This window comes from Pongo abelii, chromosome 2 (assembly GCF_028885655.2).
Source record: "Pongo abelii isolate AG06213 chromosome 2, NHGRI_mPonAbe1-v2.0_pri, whole genome shotgun sequence".
Taxonomy (NCBI): domain Eukaryota; kingdom Metazoa; phylum Chordata; class Mammalia; order Primates; family Hominidae; genus Pongo; species Pongo abelii.
In genome coordinates, this window is record NC_085928.1 from 29,538,028 (window position 1) to 29,563,545 (window position 25,518).

The 25,518-nt window shown below is 35.4% G+C and overlaps 1 protein-coding gene across 11 annotated transcripts in view; it reads right to left on the minus strand.

Annotated features, from left to right (window-relative positions):
• Window positions 1-3,288: 3,288 nt before the first annotated feature.
• DZIP3 (DAZ interacting zinc finger protein 3) overlaps window positions 3,289-25,518 on the minus strand; it is a 102,820-nt gene continuing 80,590 nt past the window's right edge. For 8 of the 11 annotated variants that reach the window (XM_054551556.2, XM_024244599.3, XM_063721795.1 and 5 more), the window contains 10 exons: window positions 22,760-22,856; window positions 21,242-21,345; window positions 19,564-19,651; window positions 17,842-17,943; window positions 11,145-11,270; window positions 8,900-9,039; window positions 7,398-7,518; window positions 6,758-6,901; window positions 6,564-6,671; window positions 3,289-4,691 (listed from right to left, as the gene is read on the minus strand). In XM_054551556.2, coding sequence (XP_054407531.2) covers window positions 4,581-4,691; window positions 6,564-6,671; window positions 6,758-6,901; window positions 7,398-7,518; window positions 8,900-9,039; window positions 11,145-11,270; window positions 17,842-17,943; window positions 19,564-19,651; window positions 21,242-21,345; window positions 22,760-22,856 — 1,141 coding nt within the window. In that variant the 3' untranslated portion in view covers window positions 3,289-4,580. Of the gene's footprint in view, window positions 4,692-6,563; window positions 6,672-6,757; window positions 6,902-7,397; window positions 7,519-8,899; window positions 9,040-11,144; window positions 11,271-17,841; window positions 17,958-19,563; window positions 19,652-21,241; window positions 21,346-22,759; window positions 22,857-25,518 lie in introns of those variants that run through there. The other 3 variants (XM_024244594.3, XM_054551553.2, XR_008523609.2) reach the window with 2 other exon arrangements.

Genomic DNA, 25,518 nt, shown 5'->3' on the forward strand with positions numbered 1-25,518 from the left:
AGTACACTGATTATTTTATTTTATTTTACTTTAAGTTCTGGGATGCATGTGCAGAATGTGTAGATTTGTTTCATAGGCATTCATGTGCCATGGTGGTTTGCTACACCCATCAACCCGTCATCTAAGTTTTTAAGCCCCACATGCATTAGGTATTTGTCCTAATGCTCTCCCTTCCCTTGCCCCCAACCCTCCAACAGGCCACAGTGTGTGATGTTCCCCTCCGTGTCCTTGTGTTCTCACTGTTCAACTCCCATGTATGAGTAAGAAAAGGCGGTGTTTGGTTTTCTGTTCCTGTGTTAGTTTGCTGAGAATGATGGTTTCCAACTTCATCCATGTCCCTGCAAAGGACACGAACTCATTTTTTTTTTATGGCTGCATGGTATTCCATGATGTATATGTGCCACATTTTCTTTATGCAGTCTATCATTGATGGGCATTTGGGTTTGCCAAGTCTTTGCTATTGTAAATAGTGCTGCAATAAACACATGGAGAGTACACTGATTTTGATGTGAGTCTAGAATCACCTACCTACTCAAACATTGCATGATCTTGAGCAAATCACTTCTTTAATGTCCTTGCCTCTCAAATGGAGATATCTTTCCTACATATCTTCAAAACTTTCAGTCTCCTAGATCATTATCAGTTTGTTCAACCTTGCTAGGCAGTATTAGGAATTATTAAAGTTCATGTAGTTTAAATGGATCAAGCAAATGTTATGAGAGTGTGATATTTTTATGCAATAAACTTAACACTTAAACATTTTTGGGGCCATGTGAAAACAGAAGTTGGGCTATTGGTTATATTTTCCTCTCTTTGCTTTAATAAGGATAGTTGAAGATAAAAAACCTTTAATAACTTTATGATCAAGGAGTAAGTGTAAACAGATTGAATGACTAATGGAAATTTAATTTGCTACTTTGGGAAAGAAAACTAATAAATGTTCATTTAAAATGAAACAGTCAGGCAAGTAGCATTTTATCCATTTTCCAGAAAAGAAACTGGTTGAGAAAAGTAATGTCTTCATGAACATACAATATGCTAGATATGGAATTCAAAAATCTAAACCTAGATCTGAGTGAGAAATCTGCTTTCTACTATAGCAGTTGTTTTCAAAATATAATGTGCATCAGAACACCTGTGGTACTTACTCCAAATGGAGATTCCCAGACAGCTTATTGGAATATGCATTGTTATAAATACATCATGTAATGTGATGGTGGTCCAGGACAATTAAGAACAAGAGCCCATTAGTTCTGTTACGTAGCATGTTCAAATCTGCACTAGTTACTGAAAACTGCCAACTCAAGAAAATCAAACTATGTATCTTTACAATAAATTAGTATTCATTTGTTGTTTTTATCTGGGTATAAACCAGAATAGTCCCACATTACTGTGATCCTAGAATTCTTATCTGAGAGGCTCACAGATAAGGTATTCCAGGAGTATTTTATAAATGCAGGTGGTTCTTGCTAAAACTTTGAATCTGGTAAAATATAAGCCTACCTTCCCTGAATTAATCATAAAATAAAATTTATCATAAAATTTATTTAAAAGGAAGAAAATACTGTATTTCTTGTGTGCACGAAGTCAACCCAAAGTGAGGCTGCAACTATGAAGAGAATACCAGCTAAGGGACTCCAATCAAATCTCAGAATGCCACTTTGTACCTATGACTTTGGACAAATTATTTCCCTCTTGAGTCTCAGGTTCATCATTTGTAAAACAAGCATAATAACATTCACCTCAGAGTTATTCATGGATCAAATGAGGTACTAAACACATTTGAAGGTGTCCCATAGAAGCTATAAAATGTTATACACATGGACAATAAATATGAAGGAAAATCTAAGACATATCATCTAACAGCAGCTGCAGTGATATTACTGGATACTTTCAGATTGTTTTTGATGGAAATATTTCCACTTTAAGAGCTTTCTGGTCCTCACTGGATTTGTCAGCAGTGTGGAGTGTTCTGGATCATCCCTCAGTAGGCACAGGCATGACAGTGATCACTGTGTGTGGCAGAATGACCCCTGCAATTGTCTTTACTGTTAAAATATACATCAAAAACTATAATCCCATTACCTTCACCACCTAAAGAATTAAATATAACTTTCTGGAGCACTGTCCTATTACATTCTCCCTATATACCAACTATTGTATTAAGTTCTCTGGCCCCATCCTTGGAGCTAAGCATGGCAAGTCAACACCAATACCCTATCACAGCATGAGTTTGTGGAGAAAGCATGTGATGAGGCATCAGGGACCCTCAAGCACTGAGACTGGCCTAGCCACTATCTGGCCATGTGACATTGGGTACAACATACCTGTAAAATAAGAGAATGAATTATATGTCACTAAGGACCCAATGAACTTTGGCATTCTTTTATTTTAAAACAATCGTGGCATTTTATAAGTCTATATAACTGTCTTCTTGGATATTTTCCTTCCCATTTTCCTAACGTTTCTCAAAACAGAAGAAAAAGTTTAAGCCCAATTAGAAAGATACATTTGCAGTAAAGATTTCAAGTAGTTTCAGAATATGCTTATAATGAAATACACAGATAAAACAGTTGTTCAATTAAGAAACATTTATTCTTTTCTAAATGAAAGTGAAATTGCAGTTGTAAATATGAACAAAGAAACATTGGTTTTACAAGATAACTAGCTATATGACCATGACCTTGAGGTGTGATATGGTTTGGCTCTGTGTCTCCACCCAAGTATCTTGTATCTCCCATTATTCCATGTTGTGGGAGGGACCTGGTGGGAAATAATTTAATCATGGGGGCAGATCTTTCCCATGCTGTTCTCGTGATAGTAAGCTCACAAGATGTGATGGTTTTAAAAATGGAAGTTTCCCTGCACAACCTCTCTCTCCTTGTCTGCTGCCATCCATGTAAGATGTGACTTGCTCCTCTTTGCCTTCCACCATGATTGTGAGGCCTCCTCAGTCATGTGGAACTGTAAGTCCATTAAACCTGTTTCTTTTGTATATTGCCCAGTCTCAGGTATGTCTTTATCAGCAGCATGAAAATGGACTAATACAAGGTGCTAGACAAGGTGATTAAAGGCTCTATAAATTCTAAATTGTGCAATTCTAAGACATTCTTGGCATTTTACATGTCTAGATGACTGCCATCTTTTTTTGATATTTTTCCCTCACATGTTCCAGTCTATTCTCATTACAGAAGAATATGTTTAACATACAGTTACAGAAACAGAGGTTTTAAATAAATATTTAAAAGTAACTTCAAAATATATTTGCACAGAAATATGGAGGCAAAATTGTTTCTGAGTCAGGAAACATTTATTCTTCCCCATAAATTTAAATGAAGGTGAAACTGTGAATATGAAGCAAAGAACATTTATCTCACAAGGTAACTCTGAATTCTTTTAATTCTGAAACCAGAGACATGTACAACACTTACAGCATTCACACAACACTATTTTCAAAATAGGTTTTTGACTCCTAAAAATGAAAATTCTTAGTGACAAGCTTTAGATATGCAACTTAGCCCAGTGGGTATTCACTTTGTCACAAAAAGCAACTACAGACAAATAGTTTTTCCCTCTCCCCGACACAAAAACTGAAATTACAGACTTTCAAAGCAGAAAAAATTTTCTCCAAAATGCAAATGATTAAGGTCCAAGGAACAAATGAACAGAAGATCTCAATTATTCAGTTGAGAGAGTGATTTAGTTTGCATATTAACTCCTTTTCTTACTACTTCCTGATATCTGATTCTGGCAATATTTATCTTGTATCTACTGGGCAAGACACTGGGAACACAAAGAAATTTTAGACAACGTCCAGTGGTATGCTGGTAAAAGTTTAACAACTAGCTCTTAAGGGAAAGGTAGGTCTCTTCACTTACAGCATTTACCAATTTCTATGGTGTAAATACTCCAATTGCCGTAGACTTCAAGCTACCAACAATTTGACAACTGTCTCACAAAATTCCTCAACTAACGATTGTCACTCAAAAGCCATTACAAGCCAGCTCCAACACACCACCATATGGTCTCCACCTTCAAGTAGTTCATAATCTCTTCATGGTTACCTATTTAAGGGGATATAAAGGAATGGGGAATATTGAGATAAAATTTAAATCAATTATATTTTTTAGGTAGTTTTAAAAGTTAGAAGGAACACAAATTTCCATGGGATTTTCCAACTTCTTTACTATTTCCCTTTTACTCTTGCTTAAATTTATTTCAGGAAATTAAAGTGTAGAATACTTGAGGGGAGAGTAAAGGATGAGTGAAATAAGAATTTAAAAAGACAAGAAAAAACATCCTAAGAAATATACTAACAGTTATGTTTCCATTACAAGAAAAAAACCTACTAAGATAAGAGCATATATAGTGTAACTATTAAAATTCCATCTGCTTCAAGCTCTTTCAGTTCATTTCACAAGTCCTGAAGATTTGTTCTGACTTCTTTGGCTGCTGCTTTGATAAAATTAGCTGGCTTCTTTAGCACTATATTGAAGAGCACATAGCTTTACACCACTCACACAAGCAGCTCATAATAAAAGAAAACTAAGCTTCCTTTGCATAGACACTCCGACCTTGTATCAGATCTTGGGCAACTGCCGGCTGGGGTGACCGGGGAATTCTTCTGGTAGCAAAACGTGGAGTCTGCACGTTGGACATGTCCCCTGTTGCATCAACCATGGTCTAATGCACTAAGGAGCAAAAAGATTTATGTCAGTCTCTCAGATTTAGCCTAGCAGAAGCAGTTGTCACTCTATGCATCAGGGTTACCAACCAACATGTCTTCTGGTGGATCTTTAAAGCCTTACCCTGTGGATTGTCAAGCCAATTGCTGCAACCATGGCACCTTCCCTGTGGTTTGCTGAACAAAATAGGTGGTAACGGCACAATACCTTTTAGCCAGTTTATTCTACTAGAAATGCTTCCTTCAACCTCAATTTTCAAGATGACTAGCAATTCTTCCTGACAAGGAAATTGGAGAAACTTGCTATACTCTTTGGTTTACTATATACTGTTCTCATTTATAATCCAGAAAAAGTCATAACTAATCATACAAAAGTCACTAGTACCTGGTATGAAATGTTTATGGTGTTTGCAGTTAAAATCCCTAGATCATGAATACACTTCTTAGGTTGTTTTCTTTGGTGATAATGACAGTAATTTTTGGCTATGAACTACCTGTTAAGTCACTTGCTTGAATACTGACTCTCCAAAAACAAATCATTTTTACATATATGAATAATAGAGGACCAGGTCAGATGAGAGAGGATTAATAATAAGCACTGTATATAATACGCCCACTAACTATAGTCATAAAAAATAACCTGAATGAATTATACGCTTTCTACTTGTGGGCAATGGCAAAGAGTAGGATAAGTTTTGTGAAACATGTATTTCCTAAATTGTCAGAACCTTATGAACTTCAAAGGGGAAAGTCAATGGGTAAGGATCTTTCCTAGAAAACTTTTGGGATTAGGCATTTTGTGGATGTATCTTCATATTAGAGCAAATACAAAATATAATTCTGTACCAGGTACCACATATCATATCTTTGAAATGATGTCTTACAAACATGGCTTGACTGAACTGGCTATTATTTACTTCCCTGAAAAGCCTTTCTTTTCTATGACTACCTTTTCCTGAGTCAAATTACATCTCTGCAACAGAGGACTTGGATCATAAATTATATACCAATAGCAACTGTGTGGCAGTAACACCAGAAGTTAATCTATATAAATGCCAAGAATCAACAAAAGACATGCCAACCTCACATTTTTCTTTTTCTTTTTTTGAGATGGAGTCTCGCTCTATCACCCAGGCTGGAGTGCAGGGGCCCGATCTCAGCTCACTGCAAGCTCTACCTCCTGGGTTCACGCCATTCTCCTGCCTCAGCCTCCTGAGTAGCTGGGACTACAGGCGCCTGCCACCACGCCCAGCTAATTTTGTTTCTGTATTTTTAGTAGAGATGGGGTTTTACCGTGTTAGCCAGGATGGTCTCGATCTCCTGACCTCATGATCCGCCCGCCTCAGCCTCCTAAAGTGCTGGGATTACAGGTGTGAGCCACCATGCCCGGCCCAACCTCACATTTTTCTAACATCAAAACTCAAGCCTGAGTATCTTTCAAAAGCAAATATAGGAGCCTGAAGAGACTGATACATCTTATGCTTTATGAAAGGGGGCTGTCATTAATTATGGACAAAGGACACTATGTGGTATTTATAGCATGTCAATTTCAAGTGGTGCTGTTGCTAGTTCTGCCACTAACCTACAACGTCAATCGACATTTGTCCCAGTTCTATTCGAAGGAACTGCCTACTGTGTACCATCTGACTCTCAACATTGTCCCCTTCTTCTGTAGGGTGGATGGAGATCTGAGAGAGCACAATGTAATCCATGGCTATGTATGGGAAAAGCATAAATGTTTCTGTGTGGTACCCAAAAGCTCAGAGTTATATCCAGTGGAACTTGTGAGACAAAGATGGATAATGATGCATGTATATGATAGTAAGTAAGGCAGTATGAATCTCATTTAGCTGATTAATGGGAAAATTTAAAGTGTTACCTGAGCGTGGAATTTGTGAGCACAAGGCAAAACTGAAAGATTTTCTGGAGACAGATTCTCATGACAGATCACACAAGGCTCTTCTTCTTCCTCTTCCTCTTCCTCATCCTAGGGAAAATACAAAAAATGTTAAATTTAGCTCATTGTTTTCTCCCAAATCTGAATGTATTCGGAATCAAAAATTTCAGTCTCACCGGATTATTGGCTCCTTCCCATGTGGCAGGACCCTGTGAAGTGAGTGGCCTCCAGGCTGGTTTTGGGGGCTGGGCAGCATCAGGCTGTGATGGAGAATGACTAGGTGAAACACAATTAACATTTGACACTGATTTTCCTTGACTCTGAAAATAAGAACAAAATGTTTATTTTTTCAGAATTGTCCTGAAACAGTAAGAGCTGACACATTAGTACAGAATGGGGTATAGTAAGAACTAGCAAAAGGGTAAATAATCAGATTTGTGAGAAATCTTGAACAAAATGGTGGCAATACTTATATACTCAGAGCTAGGTAAAAACAAAAATAACCCTATACATTCTTTTAATTAAAATAAATCTTTCAAGAAAACCAGAAAATATCTCCCTCTTTAGACTCATTCAAAGAAACTAGAGCAAATTTCAAGGAGGTCAGTTTTATTCTAGAATGATTAGGTAATAGGTATTTCAAAAAGACTTCTGATATCACTTGTTAAGTTGAAGTTGTTATTTACTGTTAATAGATGATTTAATATGATTACAAGTTACTGATTTTCCGAACAGGTTATGGAGATATTTAAAACAGTTAACTACTAGAGTTAAGGGCAGAGAGATACAGGTTTTTTGGTTGTTTTTGCATTTTACCTGAGACTTTTTGGGGTCAATAAACTGGGAAATCTTGCAAACAATTTCATCAAATGTCAGTCCAGACAAGGATTTTCCATGAGCATCCTTCAATTTCCGTAAGAAATCTGTAAGCTCCTTTCTGGAAGAGATCAAGGAAAGGAAAGTGCAGTAATGATTTTCCTTAGTACCTTTGAGGATGTACCCACCAAAGGAGATATAAAATCCTATCGTATGATTGATATGTAGCATACAGACAGGACTCTTTAGGTCTTTGATCTAAAAAAGTGATCACAGGTCCATCTGCATTTATCTTAAACCAAAATGAAAACTCCTAATTGTGTTCATTAATGATACTTAATGTTTTCATGAGTGATAAGGTTTAGTACTTATTTTCTTTCCAAAAAGAGACTTTGTTTTTGAGAGCTCCTACGTGAAAATTAAGTTTATCCACTCATTTATGCACTGGGTTCTTTATACCATCTCTCAAGTGGTTTCTTGCTCAGGATAACATATTTATTTTTAACTATGTTGCTATTGGTTTCTCTCTTCTTTATCAGTGTTAATAGTTGTACTTTTGTAAAACTCAGAAAACAAAGATTAAACAGAACAGGAAAGCAAGGGTTAAAAATCACATTAATTATATAATGAAAGAATCCACAATTATTTTAATTGATATGTTCCTTTTCAATTCCCAAGATCCATTGACCCAAAGCCTGCATCTACATTTTTGATGGGACAAAGTAGAATGAAATATTTTTGTTTCCCAAATGAAGTGTCATGTCATCAGCCTTATGCAACTACCTTTGATTTATAATGTTTTTATACATATTTATAACAACTGTACTAGAGTTCTATTTTATTATCTATTCACTATTTATGAAATTTTTAAAATTATAATAATGAAGTGTGCCAGTATATATATTAAATATTTGTATTGAAATAAAAATACTTGTGAAAAGTAGAATTATTTCCTTAGATACGAGATAAAAGAAACTTCATTTGTGTAGGAATATAATTAAATATCTTTCTACTAAAGGTAGACTGTGAAAAGCACAGTAAAGTTATGATTTCTTGCATTTTTAGTGTGTTCTCCAACAAAGAAACTATAAGGACCCTCAAAATTAAGGAAATTAGGAAATTAAATCCTAAAGATGTTTGGGCTTATATAGCATACAATCAACTTAAAATTCACTTTGGAGATAAGTTAAGATAATTATGGCAGTTAGTGCCACTAAAATTGGGTAAGTTTATGTCTAGTTGTACTTTCAGTAAATGAGCATACCTAAATTTAAAGTTATTCTCTCATGATTTAAGACAAGTAACTTTTTAATGAAGAGGTTCACCATTGAACACTGTCTCTTCTTGGTAAATTTCTTTTTCCTTACCAAGGTCAAGGTAAGGAAACATCTGTACTTTTTTTGTGTTTGTTATGTTTCTCTGAAATGTTTCATTGCCACAATTATGGCTATGAAAACTGGAGAATATGATCTGTACCCACCAATAAATAAAAACTAAGGTACCTGGTTTGTTGTGGAAAGGCAGTTTTCAGCCTGTCTGTAATTCTCTCCCAATTCATCATGGAGGGATCGTTCCCCAGACCTGCATTGGGAGGCACAGCGTCTCCCACAGGCGCTGGCAGAGCCCAGGCTATGCCAGTCATCTGTAAGAGGCAGAGAGTTATAGCCTATCAGGTTTAATTATTTAAGAAGTGACATTCCTATACCTCAGAAAATGGGTACAATGAAGAAGAGTACTGGCATACACATTCAATTTTCAGAATTTTTCTCTTAATATTTCTAATTGTTTGTAACTATTTTAAACTTATTTTAAAAATAGGACAAAGAAAAGGGTAGAATGAAGAAGAATACTGACATACACAATCCCTTTTAGGGTTTTTCTCTTAACTAACAGAAACAATATTTCTAACTGTTTATAAATATTTAAGCTTATTTTTAAACTAGGACATGCTTGCTTCAGTAATTACACACATGTACAGAAAAACAGAAAGGCTGTTTGCTGCTGTTTCTCTTTTAACAGTGAAAACTGAAAAAAACCTGACGTCTATAGAGGAATGAATAAATTATGGCACATCTAATCAAGTTTTTAAAAATAGAACTGTATGTCTGGGCATAAGAGATATGCATGAAATATGATTTTTAAAAAAGTCTGTGGCACAGTATTTATGATACAACTTCCCTTTATATTAAAAAATTTTAAATGCATATGTATACACGGAGAAAGGTCTGTAAATTACAATGCGTAAGAAGTGATTATTTCTTAGGGATCAATTGCACAGTAACTGTTTTCTAATGTGCTTACATTTCTATATTATTTGCATTTTGTGATTAGCATATATACCTTTATAATGAGAAAGTAAAGTTACATTTTTCAAACAACCAAATAAAGATGGGAATACTACTAGAATTGCTCTGCCCAATGTCTCATCAATGTTGTAGACAGAAGTGGTGCAGAAGTTGCAGTGACATGTAGCCATGAAACCATCAGTTTTCTCCATATTTTATGGTAGTTCCTTCTTAAGATTCTAATTAAATAATATAATAAGTGAATATTTTTGGAGTGCTCATCTGATTACTGAGATACTTATGACCACTTGCACCTTTTATGTAAGGCTCTAATGGGTTATTTTCAAATATTAGGTTATTATTCGTGAAAAACTAGCAACTACTAACAGTCATTGTAATAATTTGTACAGAGCCTAATAAGCGAGGGAAGCAGAATATTTCCCAGAAATCTGAATTTGCTTCTATGTCAAGCTTTACCCCAGGAATCGGAAAGTAATCTTATTAGGAGGTTAAGGTATTTTAATGTTTTTAATAAAATTTTATCATAGTTTCTTATAGAATGGTGGGCAAGCAAATTGCAAGAGTTAACACTGTAATATCATGGTAGTAAAAAGATGTGTTACTTATTTAACATATTAAGGACTATATACAGATTTGTTTATAGCCAGGTAGCCGCAACAATAATAAGCAGAGTCCATCTGACCATATATCTCAAAAGGAAACTGTTAGCAATATATGGGGACCAGAAAGAAACAATTAATTGCACCTAAATATACTTATACGAAAATCAAGATTAGAGAATTTTCATTAATTACATCTAACATCATTCTTTTGGAAGATTTTCCTTTAATAAAAAAAAGTTTACCTTCGCCAAGATTACAACTGATAATTCTGGTAATTTCAAATTTATATGATCCTTCTTCGGGTTTGTATAAAGTTTATCTGGCTATTTGTAGCTGGGAAGATTTATAACTTTACAGTTTATGTTCCAAGGTGATGCTATTTATATTGTCTGTTCATAGATACAGTTGAAACACTGTCCTACTATGTGTATGTACGTGTGTGGAAATAAAATTTTTCTTTAGCTTTATGCTATAATTTAGTTTGTTGTGACTTGGCTTCTTTGCTTTTCAATCTTCCCAACAACCATGCCAAAAAAATCTATTAAAAATATCAATTTACCCTGCATTGTTGCCTATTTCAGAAGCAATACTATAATTTTAAGGATTCTCTAGTATAAAAACATATTTATCTTTGTATCCCAAAACTAAGCTAGTATCAGTTAAGTAATATATGTAACACCCTGAGCACGGTGCTTCACAGGAAGTATTCATTCAATTATCACCACCACCCCCATCATTATCATATCAAATGAATGAACAAAATGAAGATACTCATTCAGGAAGCCCACTAGAGTAATAAAAAACCTAATTAACATCTATTCCACCAAGAAAGCTTTTACCAGGGGGGCTCTAGGTTGGCCAGTTGCAGAGACGACTCCTGGGCAAACTGCAGGCATTTGAGGAACAGTAAGTATGGGTCTAAAGAAAGATTCTTTCACAAGGGGTCTTCCTAAGAACTGCTGCATCTAAAATAGAAAATATAAACAATAATAAACAAAAAAACCCCCACATATTTATATATTTATTTAGGCAATCATCTAAATTCATACAGCAATATGGGGGGGGAACACTCATTTGAACTCAAGATACAAAGCACATTAGAAAATATATGTCAGAAAATGAAACATATGTATATTGGAAAAACAAACGGTAATGAGATACACTGAAAACAGCATTGACAAAGACAGAAAAGAAATAGATTCTAGTCACATTTCTCTCTACATAGCTGAATAACCTTGGAAACCAATTTCCTAATCTATAAAATGAGGGTTGGATAAGGTAATCATTAAGGTTCCCTCCCAACTGTAATCACGTAGAACTATGCAAAGGAGATTCTCAGGAAGTGTTATCCATGTTGGTGGGCAATATTGATACTCAGAAATTTCACAGAACAACCCAAAGTTATCCATAGAAAATATTTTATATTAGAGGTAATATTTGATGAAATTCTGACTTAATGTTTAGCTCCAAGGAGAGCTGGAGGAGGAAGTGGGATGGGCCTGGGAGATAAACTCTGCTATAGTGATTTGCAGATATGCTTGTGAGTATTACCGTACTTCCTAGGGGGTTATGGAAATCTAGACCTTCTTAGCAGCTATCTGTGGAAAAGATACCTTGCTGGCTGGAGTAGAGAAGGGGGCAGATTTATTGGATATGTAGTACATGCCAGCCCTACTACTGGCATTAAGCATAAAGCAGGAGTTCAATAACAATTTGTTACTGAACTTAAAAAATGAGGAACAGCAACATAGCTCTAAGTAATGATCCTAAAAATATCATGTGAAAAATTAATGGGGAACTTTACAATGGATAGACTGGACTGGCATTTTGAGTTTTAACATCTTAAAAGAACATTATGTGACTGCTAGGTAAGAAAAAGGGATTTTTTAAACAACTGGGGAAACAAAAATTCTAACTGGATATTAAAAATTATAATTTTCTTAGGTAAGACAATGGTGTTATGATTATATCCAGTAAGAGTTCCTCATCTTTTAGGATATATCCTAAAGCATAAATGGATAAATTGGATGATATCTGGGGTTTGCTTTAAAATATTCCAGTGGAGAGGAAAAAGGGAATGACATAAAACAAGACTGACAATATGTTGATAATGCTGAGGCTGGCTCCTGGGTTTGAAGAGGTTCATTATACTATTTTTTACATATGTGTCAAATTTTTTACATGTAAAGTCTTAAAAAAATTAATGGATGTTGGGTACTGAGTCAACAGTCCTGCTCTGTTTGAGAACCACTATTACCTAACACTTTATTTTTATTTTCAATGGACACGTAATTGTACATTTTTATGGGGTACAATGTGATGTTTTCATACATGTATACATTGTGTAATCATCAAAGGGTAACTGGCATATTCATCACTTCATTTGTCATTTCTTTGTGGTGGTAATATTCAAAATCCTCTCTTCTAGCCATTTTGAGATATACAATATCTTACTGTTAACTATAATCATCTTACTAATAGAACACCAGAACTTATCCTTCCTTTCTAATTGTCCCCATTGACCAACCAACCTCTCCCTATGCTCGCCTTCCATCTATCCTCCCTAGTCTCTGGTAACCACTGTTCTATTCATTAATTTTATGAGACCAACTCTTTTAGATTCCACATGCGTGGGATCAGGTAGTATTTGTCTTTCTGTGTCTGGCTTATTTAACTTAACATAATGTCCTCCAGGGTCATCCATGTTGTCACAAATGATAGGATTTCATTCTTTTTTATGACTAAGTAGTATTTCATTGTGTATATATACATTTTCTTTATCCATTCAACCTTTATGGACACTTAAATAGATGCCATATCTTAGCAATTGTAAATAATGCTGCAGTGAACATGGGAGTGCAGGTGTCTCTTCAGGATACTTGACTTCATGTCCTTTCCCACTATACCCAGTAGCAGGATTGTTGGAGCATATGGTAGTTGTATTTTTAATTTTTTGAGGAACCTCAACACTGTATTCCATAATAGCTGTGCTAATTTACATTCCCACCAACAGTGTGTAAGGGTTCCCTTTTCTCCACATCATCGCCAACATTTGATATCATTTGTTTTTTGATAATAGTTATTCTTTTTTAAGTTCTGGGATACATGTGCAGAATGTGCAGGTTTGTTACATAGGTATACATGTGCCATGGTGGTTTGCTGCACCCATCAACCTGTCATCTACCTCAGGTATTTCTCCTAATGCTATCCCTCCCCTAGCCCCCACCCCCCGACAGGCCCCAGTGTGTGATGTTCCCCTCCCTGTGTCCATGTGTTCTCATTGTTCAACTCCCACTTATGAGTGAGAACATGCAGTGTTTGTTTTCCTGTTCCTGTGTTAGTCTGCTGAGAATGATGATTTCTAACTTCATCCATGTCCCTGCAAAGGATATGAACACATCCTTTTTTATGGCTGCAGAGTATTCCATGGTCTGTATTTGCCACATTTTCTTTATCCAGTCTATCATTGATGGCCATTTGGGTTGGTTCCAAGTCTTTGCTATTGTGAACAGTGCTGCAATAAACATATGTGTGCATGTGTCTTTATGGTAGAATGATTTACAATCCTTTGGGTATATACCTAGTAATGGGATTGCTGAGTCAAATGGTATTTCTGGTTCTAGACCCTTGAGGAATCGTCACACTGTCTTCCACAATGGTTGAACTAATTTACACTCCCACCAACAGTGTAAAAGTGTTCCTATTTCTCCACATCCTCTCTAGTATCTGTTGTTTCCTGACTTTTTAATGATTGCCATTCTAACTGGTGTGAGATGGTATCTCATTGTGGTTCTGCTTTGCATTTCTCTAATAACCAGTGATGATGAGCTTTTTTTCATGTTTGTTGGCCACATAAATGTCTTCTTTTGAGAACTGTCTGTTCATATCCTGTGCCCACTTTTTGATGGGGTTCTTTTCCTGTAAATTTGTTTAAGTTCCTTGTAGATTCTAGATATAAGCCCTTTGTCAGATGGATAAGATTGCAAAAATTTTCTCCTATTCTGTAGGTTGCCTGTTCACTCTGATGCTGTGCAGAAGCTCTTTAATTAGATCCCATTTGTCAGTTTTGGCTTTTGTTGCCATTGCTTTTGGTGTTTTGCCCATGCCTATGTCCTGAATGGTGTTGCCTAGGTTTTCTTCTAGGGGTTTTAGGGTTTTAGGTCTTACATTTAAGTCCTTAATCCATCTTGAGTTGATTTTTGTAGAAGGTGTAAGGAAGGGGTCCAGTTTGTTTTCTGCAAATGGCTAGCCAGTTTTCCCAACACCATTTATTAAATAGGGAATCTTTTCCCCATCGCTTGTTGTTGTCAGGTTTGTCAAAGATCAGATGGTTGTAGATGTGTGGCGTTATTTCTGAGGCTTCTGTTCTGTTCCATTGGTCTATGTATCTGTTTTGGTACCAGTAGCTATTCTAACTAAAGAGAGGTGATACCTTGTAATTTTGGTTTGCATTTCCTTGAATAATTCTTATCCATGAATATGATGTATTTTTCCATTTCTTTGTGTCCTCCATTTCTTTCACCAATGTTTGATAGTTTTCAGTGTAGTGATCTTTCTCCTCCTTGGTTAAATTTATTCCCAGGTATCTTTGTTTTTTGTAGCTATTGTAAATGGGATTTTCTTAATTTCTTTTTCAGATTGTTCACTATTAGTAAACAGAAATGCTATTGATTCTTGTATGTTGATTTTGTATCCTGAATCTTTACCAAATTTGTTAGTTTTAGGAGTTTTTAAGTGGAGTCTTTGGGATTTTCTATATATAAGATCATCTGTCTGCAAAAAGGGACAATCTGACTCCCTTCTTTCCAATTTGGATGTCTTTTATTCCCTTCTCTTGCCTAACTGCTCTGGCTAGGACTTCTAGTACTATTTTTAATAGAAGTAGTGAAAGTGGGCATCTTTGTCTTGTTTCAGATCTCAGAGGAAACGCTTTTAACTTTTTCCCATTTAGTATAATGTTAGCTGTGCATCTGTCATACATGGCCTTTATTGTGTTGAGGTATGTACCTCCTATACCTAATTTTTTGAGAGTTTTTATCATAAAGTGACGTTGAATTTTGTCAAATGCTTTTTCTGCGTCTATTGAAATGATCATATGGTTTTTGTCCTTCTTTCTGTTGATATGATGTATCATATTTACTGATTTGTGTATTTTAAATAACCGTTGCATGATCTTTTTAATGGTACTAACACTTCTCTGAGGATTAAACAGCCAAGCTACAAAAATCAAGATACAATGAAACACATAGAATTACTGGGTTAAACTGAGAACAATCCACATTTTCATAGAATTCTCTACTATGGAAGTCTGGTGACCACTCCTTAGAACACTAGTATCTCAGAAATAGATGGGACTTGAGTGATCAGATCATCTAGTACAATTTCCTAATTCACTGATGGGAAAGCAAAAGTCCAGAGGAGCTGATTTTTCCCAAGATCAACATAGCTCTTGACAAAGTTGGGATCTGAACCCAGACCTCATTAGTGTACTTCCATTGTATGTACCATCTCAATTTACAGCAAATAGCACTGTAACGTTTCTAGCTGCTCTTCTCCCAAACTCTCTCCTCTGATGCTCAGTGGTCACCGACGCTTGTACTTTAACACAACTGTTAGCTTAATCAAGCACAGCAGTGACCCTAATTAGGAAGCACAAAAGATACAGGTGAACCCCTCAGAATGTTAGCAAAGGATGCTTATGAATTACCACACAGCCTAACTGCCAGTAGGTTTTTGTACTTAACTAAACCCGGGTAAGACAGGTCAGACATAAGAAAGTCTCCAAAGGGATAAAAAGATCTGGAGGGTCTGGAGGTCAAGGTTTGACTATGTTTGCCAGCTAAAGAATATCACTTGTATCAGACAGCCAAGGCTTATACTGGTCTGGTTCCAGGAAACTCCAAACAACAGCTTCACAGTCTCTGGACCCATTTTATAGTTAAGAGCCATGGAAGAGTTTAACTACAATCTTAGGACAGTATTTTGAATATGGGCAGAAGGTACAGTGTTTTTAGACATCCAACAAAAAAATATGTGTTACTGCAGGGAATCTTTGGAATTTCTCTGGAACACATTCCTTATCAGAGTAGTTGGATATGATGATGATCCAAGCCTAGAATAATAATGCTCATAATCCAGTGTGCCTATAGAAACTGAATTGACCAAAAATATAAAAGGTAATACTAACATTCTAAACTAAAGCCCATGGTGTATATCCCATAATTCCTTAGCTACAGATCCTGCTTTTGAAACAGTGTTTACTCCATACAAATGATATAATTTTTGAATTCTTTGTTATACTCAACCATGAAGAGAAATAACATTTTCAGGTTTCTATTATAAGCAGGAGTGGTGATATCAAAGTCATCTGTCCTCAAATATCTTACACTTTTCCTCTCTTCCTACTGCCAGATCTCTTAATAAAAATTGTCATCCAATGACACCCTCTTAAAAGGTCTTTTGGAAAGCTGTGTGAATTTACTGGGTTAGGGTGCTATGTTTCCCAGACATACAGGACAGGGATTAGTTTATCTGATTAAGATCCACTGGCCCCTAACAACGAGCAGAGAAGGGGCAGAAGTGGAAGCTGTCCTTGCTGTTGAAGGTAGAATAGAATATAAAACTTCACAAAAAGAAAGTCTAAAGTAGAAATGCAGAGGTGAGGTCCAGCCATGCAGGGTATTACATTGAGATGTTTCAGTCATCTCGTGCAGCAGTCCCCAATCTTTTTGGCACCAGAGACTGGTTTCATGAAGATAATTTTTTCATGAACTGGGGAGTGGAGATGGTTTTGGGAGAATTCGAGCACATTACATTTATTGTGTACTTTATTTCTAGTATTATTACATTGCAATATATAATAAAATAATTATATAACTCACTGTAATGTAGAATTAGTGGAAGCCCCAAGCTTGTTTTTCTGCAACTAAATAGTCCCATCTGGGGGTGATGGGAGACAGTGACAGATCACCAGGCCTTAGATTCTCGCAAGGAGCACATAACCTAGATCCTTCACATGCACAGTTTCAATATGGTTCACACTCCTGTGAGAATCTAGTGCTGCAGCTGATTTGACAGGATGCAGAGCTCAGGTGGTAATGTGAGCAATGGGGAGCAGCTGTACATACAGATAAAGTTTTGCTTGTTCACCCACTGCTCACCTCCTGCTGTGCACTAGTCCGTGGCCCAGAGGTTGAGGACCTCTGATCTCGTGGTAACATAAGGACACTGGGAAGTCTGAGTATTCATTATTTAGCTCCCACAAGGTGGATGAAATAGGATGAATGAGAAAATATTACTCTATGTATATCAAATGCTTCACTAAAATCCAGTGATACAACCTATTGTATAGGCCTCACCCATCTAATTATATCATCTGGTGACTCGAAGGTATGGTCATAATTACAACTGATACTCACAATATGTGCGTATTCCATTTTGAACACACGTTAAACGTACTGTGTATTCAGTGTTTCACAGCCCTTACCATTTTGTCAAAATGAAAAGGGCAATTATTCAAAATGTTGTATTTCTTACCAGTATCTCAGGACTGGGTGGTGGAGGAGGAAGCTGGACTGGAGGCAAGGTACTCAAGGCAAATCCTTGCTTGACTTTGTTTATTTGTTCATTGTACTGTGTCTGGTAGAAGAAGACTAAAAATACTTTAGAGGACAACCAACTTTAAAAAGACAGCATATGGGAATATCTGATGTAGTTTTGAATAATACAACATAAAAGAGTGGTTCCCAACCTGTCAGAAATAATATAACAGGTTCTGACCAAAAAAAAAAAATTCTATAGACCATCCCCACATGTAAACAGTTGTATTTTTAGGAGTCGTTATTGGTTAATAAGAAACAGAGACACAGATAATTCACAGATCCTTGTGATAATTCCTCAGTGTTTACAAAATTTTCAGCTCTAAAATAGGAACCACTGATACAAATAAAAAAAGAGACTAAAGATTCAAGAAGCTATAAATATTATACTGGCTAAAAAACAGAGGAAAAAATATATTTGTAATAAGCCGTTAAACTACTTGCAAATGTTCATTTTAAAAACTGAAGGAAAAATTTTAGAGATTACTTATTAAATTCTACATTGTGTTTATCTCACAGCCTGTAACTCTAGCTTGTTCTAGCTCCATATACATTTTATTCTCTTGGATTCTGACAAAAACTCCAACCTGGAAGTTTAACAACACATTTTCAACATTTTTTGGCATTGTCCCCACTTTTGCTTACCATATTATTTTGTAAAGAACCCATAAGAACTGGGAAGGAAAGTCTTATAAAACAAAACATTTAGAAATTTCTCCATGGAGGACATGTGCTTGGAAGAAAACATGGGGCAGGTCTTTTGAGGCAAAAATTTTGAATAAACCCAACAGAAACGCTAAGCATCACTAAAGACTGAGTAAGAAAGAGTTTGGAGAGAAACAGTGAAAACCCCCAAGGGAGCTAGACAAATATCCAGTTGCTTTTGGCACTTCACAATTGAATGACAATGCTTTTTTTTTGCTGATAGTGTTGTGAAATCACAAAAAAATCAACATTATATATCAACCTTAGTATATAAATATAAAAAGATTCTAAAACAAAATCAATTAATAAATATGCAGTGGATTATGTCTTTAGATTACCTGTAGCATGGTCCTACACCAGTACTTAGGAATTTACTATTTTGCATTATGGAATAATTACATAAAAAGTTAGATTGAAAACAAATACAGGCCTACTTGATTTTCCTTTTTATTCTGTAAACACATTATTACTCAGACCGCATTAAAACATTTAGTTTTTATTCCAATTTTTGTTTTAGAGACTGAGTCTCACTCTATTGTCCAGGCTGTAGTACAGTGGCATGATCATAACTCAGCATAACCGTGAGCACCTGGCTCAAGTGATCCTCTTGCCTTGGCTCCCAAAATGCTGGGATTATAGGCATGAGCCACTGTGCCTGGCCAAAACATTTAGTTTTGATTGGGGCACTGTTAGCTTTGAAGTTCTAGGAAAGCTAGGTGTGGGGGCACAATTTTTGAGTTTATTTTCTTGACTAAGGATATAAAAGACTACATGTGTGAGTCTAGGATGTTATCTACAACCAACCACATGGAAGTAATCTCAAAGAGAAGGCATAAACTTTTATAACTAAAATAGAAAATATGTTCTTCCTTAAATTTTTCTACTAATATGTCTTCTAACTTTACACCACCTATAACATTAAGCCAATTTTCTCTAAATGTACTTCAGGACTTACCCTGAGGAATGCAATCTTGTTTCTAACATCTGCCACAATGGCATTCCAACTGTCTACCGCAGCCTTTAATTGAAGTGATTCTAGGTTGCTGTTGTAGAAAAGGAGACACAAAAGAAAGCTCTTCTTTTTTATAACACTTAGGTTTCCAAACATGTCTATCATGCTTTCTAGCATATATGTCAACAAAAAACAAAATTACCCCCATCACCAACAATTACTTCAAAAGGACATAAAGAGGTATGGACAGGTTTGTTACTAAAAATAGTAACAAAAACAGTAATTAAAAAATTCATTTTTCAAGAGCAAATAAAATTGATGCTTCCAGAACAAGTTTTTTTCTATCTTGATGATGTATTTTTAGTACATATTATAAAACCTTTGTAAGGAATCTTTCCAATGAAGCAGGAAAGCCTTAGTAATCCAATACAGCGGTGTTCTCTAAAATGTTGACCCACGTTGGAAGCAAGTTTTGGACTATCTTCACATTAACTCTGACATCAAAAAGCCATTGTTGGCCTATATGGCTCCTTTGCAAATTAGAAAAAGATACTGTCTCTGCGAGGATAAATTAGAAATACCTTCTATATGAGTACGAATGAGGTTGCTACATAAATTGCACAAACAAGTTTTATTAACTCATGCCTACCAAATGACTTAACAAAAGTAGGAACAACTTTGAAGTCATTAGGGTCTATTATCTCTAGAGAAAAGATTTCATATGGCCTTTTAAAAGGTTCTATCCATTATAACATCCCACGCCAGTATCACCCACCCCAACAATTTTATAAGAGCTGAACAAGTTATCACTAACATAATCTCATACAAAGAAGTTCCATAATATCCTAACGTATAGAGTACTCTTTCTTCTTCTAGCACCAAAAATAGACTGATCATTTACAACAGTACTTCCCTGACTTGAGTGCACATCAGTATATCCTGATAATCTTGCTAAATATCAAAGACTCTGATTCTTTAGAATGAAAGAACAATGCTGATTATTAAAATAATAATCATTTAAAAATAATGATGCCTGGGTCCCAGAGATTCTAATTTAATTAATTCTTTAAGTTTGGTGTACCCCAGGAGATTATAAACTCAAGGAGAATTTAATGCAACCTGTTCAATATTTGAAAATTACTCCATTAATTACTATAAAAGCATAGCAGAAAACTACCTTTAAAATATGATTTAGGTGTTAATACTGATGTTTCCCTCAACATATTCTGTAGGTGTTTAAAATCAGGCATTATAAAGGAAAACAATTAGAAAAAAAAGTCTTCCAATCAGAATCCACCTTGTTTCATAAGTAGCTGGTGTTCATGTATGTCTCTGAGACTTTTGATCTACTTCACTACAGAGGAAGGGAAAAAATCTTTCAGCAGCTATTATTGTACATAGTACTCAGCAGACTTCTCAGTGCTTCAGCAGAAGCAGCCAACCAAGTACAAGCATCAAAGTAATTAAATGACTTTTGAGGTTTAAACAACAACAACAACAACAAGAGCTTCTGGTAAAAGGAATTTCAGGGGGAAAAAAACGAAAAAAAAAAAACCCACAAGAGCTTCTTTAAGAACTCTGATGTCACATATGTAAAACACATCACAGATTACATTCAACCGTGGAGACACTTGCTAACATCTCTAAAGTTAAGATGCATTAAGGAAGAGGGAAAGGTTACCTTGCTGCCATGTGAGTCACCCTGGCAAGCTGATTGAGACATTCCTTTTCAGTCTGCTCTAGATGAAGCAAACCAAAATCCCTACGACACTGTAAGAAATACACCTACAGGTTTTTGAGAGAAAGAGAAAGAAGTTGAAGGTGTGCTTGTAAAGGAACATTCTCTTCTCAATCATCTCAAGTAAATTTAAAGCTATTTCTCAATTTCTTCCAATAGCATCTAGGTTCCTTGACCATTCAAGATACATTACAAAACTTTTAAATCAATGCCACCTCTGCAATTCTAATTTCCTTATTTAATGGTTATTAGGTTGGTAAACATTCCAGATCATGTCTTTTCAAATTTGCACTCATACTGGAATCGTCTCAGAAACTTTCAAAAATGGTGCCTTGGTCCCAGATATTCTAATTTGATTGATACTGAGTATAGCTTGGGCATCGGCATTTTTAAAAGCTCTCTGGTAATTCTAACATGCAGTAAAGTTTGAGAACACTCCTGCTATCTATTTTTTTTGTTACTGATGAAGAGGTAATAATAAGCCCATACAGAAAGACAGAAACGGGCTTGGGAGATTACGTAGTTCAGTGTCTCTCTTGCAGCAGGAATCCTTTCCATATCACTACTTGCAGTCATTTAGCCTCTGTTTTTTACTACTAAACACTCAGTATTCACTAAAATACACTGTTGGACAGCATTAAGTATTAGAAAGTTCTTTCTTTCTAAAATTAATAATAGAAGCACAAAGAAATTTACTGATTAAAAACAATAAAAAACACTCTATACAAATGAGCTTTTAAAGTAATCTGAACTGTTTCTTTTGTTAAAGCTAGTACCCCAACAGTATTCTTCACGAATTTTTGGTTCAGATACTACTTCTTGGTTGCTGACTTCCAGGATCCCAAGTACTCTGCTAGAAAACAGAGCTTACCCATGACAGAGGTGGAAGGTTTGTAGTGCTTTTAACGTCAGTGATCTCTCCAAAAATGTGAATCTTATTGTATATCAAGTTTTGTTAAGTACAAATAAAAATTACATACACACATACAATCATATTTCTTTTGAGAGACCCTAGCTGTGGTGTTCTAACTTACAAAAAGTTGGCAGTCTGAAAAGTTGGTTTTTTACATGCAGGTGTACGATGTGTAAGTATTTTTGTAAGATCTATATTGGAAGTAATTGTGGCAGCAGTAAAATGCTATTATTAGAAGTTTGGCTTAGTGACTTGGCTTCATGAGAATTTCCCCAAGATGTCTGTATTTGCTATACATACTGTAACAGACCAATTTCTTCAAGTCATTGGGGGAAAACAACATAAGATCATCAAAACTGAAGTATTCACACATGATATGCCAATGAGTCAAAAAAGCACAAGACTTTCAACTGTATTTTCCTGGCTGATCCTAAGATGTCTTATTTCTGTTTATACAAAAAACAATCTTTTACAAATTCTTTAGTATGATGGTATACAAGTAAAACTTTTCCCCTCACCCCATACCCCTGTCCCCGTTTTGTTTTTACCTCGGCTGTTAAAGCTCTGCTAGTTTCTGCATTCAGTTTGCTTACGTATGTTTTCATTGTGCTTTCCAGATTATGTTTTTCCATTTCCCACTGAGATCTAAAATACATGATCATTAAAGACTCTGCAATATTACATCAAGCACAGCCTTTTTCATCTAATTCAGGAGGAAGAAAGATAAGTTATACAATCAGTAGGAAATTATTTCTTGGAAAAGTATATAGCACATAGAAACAAGACAAGATATTGTTCAATCCCTACTGTTATCCTTTACTATCAAGAGTATAGAAGTTTTATCAGGGTGTAGGTTATGATTCAAAACTTGGCTGTGAAATCAAGTTGTCTGAGGATGAATCTTAGCTCCACAACTTATTAATTGTAAAACCCCTGGGCAAGTGCAATGAACTGAATGTTTGTGTTCCCCCAAAACTCATATGTTGAAATCTTAACCCCCAAAGTGATGGTATTATGAGGTGGTGCCTTTGGGAGATGATCAGTCATAAGGGCGGAACTCCAATGAATGGAATTAATGCCCATTTAAAAAAGGCCTGAGAGAGCTCCCTTGCCTGCCTTCTGCTATGTGAAGTTACAGTGGGAAGACGGCTGTCTATGAGGAAGTGGATCCTCACCAGATACCTAATAGGCTGCTACCTTGATCTTGGACTTCCCAGCTTCCAGAACTGTGAGAGATACAATTCTATTTTTATAAGCCACCCAGTCAATGGTATTTTGACAGAGCAGTTCAACCTAAGACAGCAAGCTATTTAATTTCTCTATACCTCAGTTTCCTCACATGTAAAAATGAGGAAAATGGAAAAAACGGTACTACTTACCTCAAAGAGCTGTTGTGAAAATTAATTCAGATAATATAAAGCACTTTGTGTTTGGCACATAATAAGCACTAAATAAATGTTAGCTAGTATCATGATTAATAAGTTCTACATAAAATTTCTATAAGCTTTTTCGTATCCCAATGATAGTAACCACATAGGTTTTTATTATCCCTGTCATTACGTGAAGTCACTGCATTAAAATATTTGACTGGTTATTTCAGTGCTTACATTCAACATTTTTGAATGAAAGCAAACCCTACAGTTTGAGAGGGAAGGAGGGAGATGATGGTAAAGACATTGTTTATGAAGGACATTAGGTAAATGGTTACCTATGAGGTTCCTTTTTTAATCTATCCCATCTCAGCTTCCTACACTTGAGTCGCAGAATTCTATAAGCATACAAACCAAATTCTAAATTTAATGAAAACAATTAATTGAAAATACAGCATTATAATAGAGACTGTCACAAAGGCCATCCTCGATATTTTATTATCAGAAACACTTGGATACTTGAGGACCTAACAAACATTGATGAGAGACTTGATAACACTACATTATAAATATCATTAAGGCTAGACTTTGAGGAGAAAAAAATAAAATCTTCAAGCAGATATATTAACACAAAAGGAATTATTATACCATTAAATATTATGTAAAATTTGCCTAAAAGAAAAAAATTACAAATCAGACTTCATCAAATTAAGTTTTGTGCTTTAAATGACATTAAGAAACTGAAAAGGCAACCCACAGAATGAGAGTATTTGAAAATCATGCATCCTATAAGGGACTTGTATCTGATAAGGGACAAGAACTCTTAAAACTCAACAATAAAAAGACAATCTAATTTTTAAAATGGGTAAAGGATTTGAATAGACATTTCTCCAAGAAGATACATAACTGGCCAATAAGCACATGAAAAGATGCTCAACATAATTAATCAGTGGGAAAATGCAAATCAAAACCACATTTATATACTACTTCACACATAATACAATGGGTAAAATAAAGACGTAATCTAACAAGTGTAACAAATGTTGATCAGAATGTGGAGAAATTGAAACCCTCATACACTGTTTATAGGATTATAAAATGGTGCAGCTACTTGGAAAACAGTTTGGCAATTCCTCAAAAAGTTAAACATAAAGTTGACTGATCAAGCAATTCTACTCCTTGGTACACACCCATGAAATACAAAAACATGTCCACAAATCTGTATATAAATATTGATAACAGTATTCATAACAGCCAAACAATGGAAACAAGCCAAGTGTCCATCAACTGATGAAAAATAAAATAAGGTATAGCCAAGGAATAGAATATTATTTATCCATAAAAAGGTATGAGTAATGATACATGCTACAACATGGATGAATTTTGAAACTATGTTAAGTGAAAAATGTTACTCACAGGAGGCTACATATTATATGATCCAATTTATATGAAATGTCCAGAAGAGGCAAATCCATACAGACAGAAAATAAATTAGTGGTTGCCAGAAGCTAGAGGAGGGGAGAATAGGGAATGACATCTAATGGGTTTCTTTTTTGGAGTGATAAAAATGTTCTGGAAATAGATAGTGGTGATGACTGTAAACCTCTGTGAATATTCTAAATCAATAAATTGTATATTTTAACAGAGATAATTTTATGCTGTATGAAATGGATTTCAAAAAGGTGTTATTAAAAGAATTTCCCACAGGCAAAACAGACGAATAAGAATAAAACTTGGCCAGTTTCATAAAGCAGTCACACCTAATAGTACTGATTGGGGTAACTCTTAAGGTCTAGTCTCTGGCAGTAGTTTGTTCTAGGACTGTAACTTTGCTGATACAGATTCTTCTAGCAGTTTTCTAGAGTCAGAGCTAAAGTGACCATACCTCCCTATTTGCCTAAGATACTCCCAGTTTACACCTTTTGTCCCAGTGTATT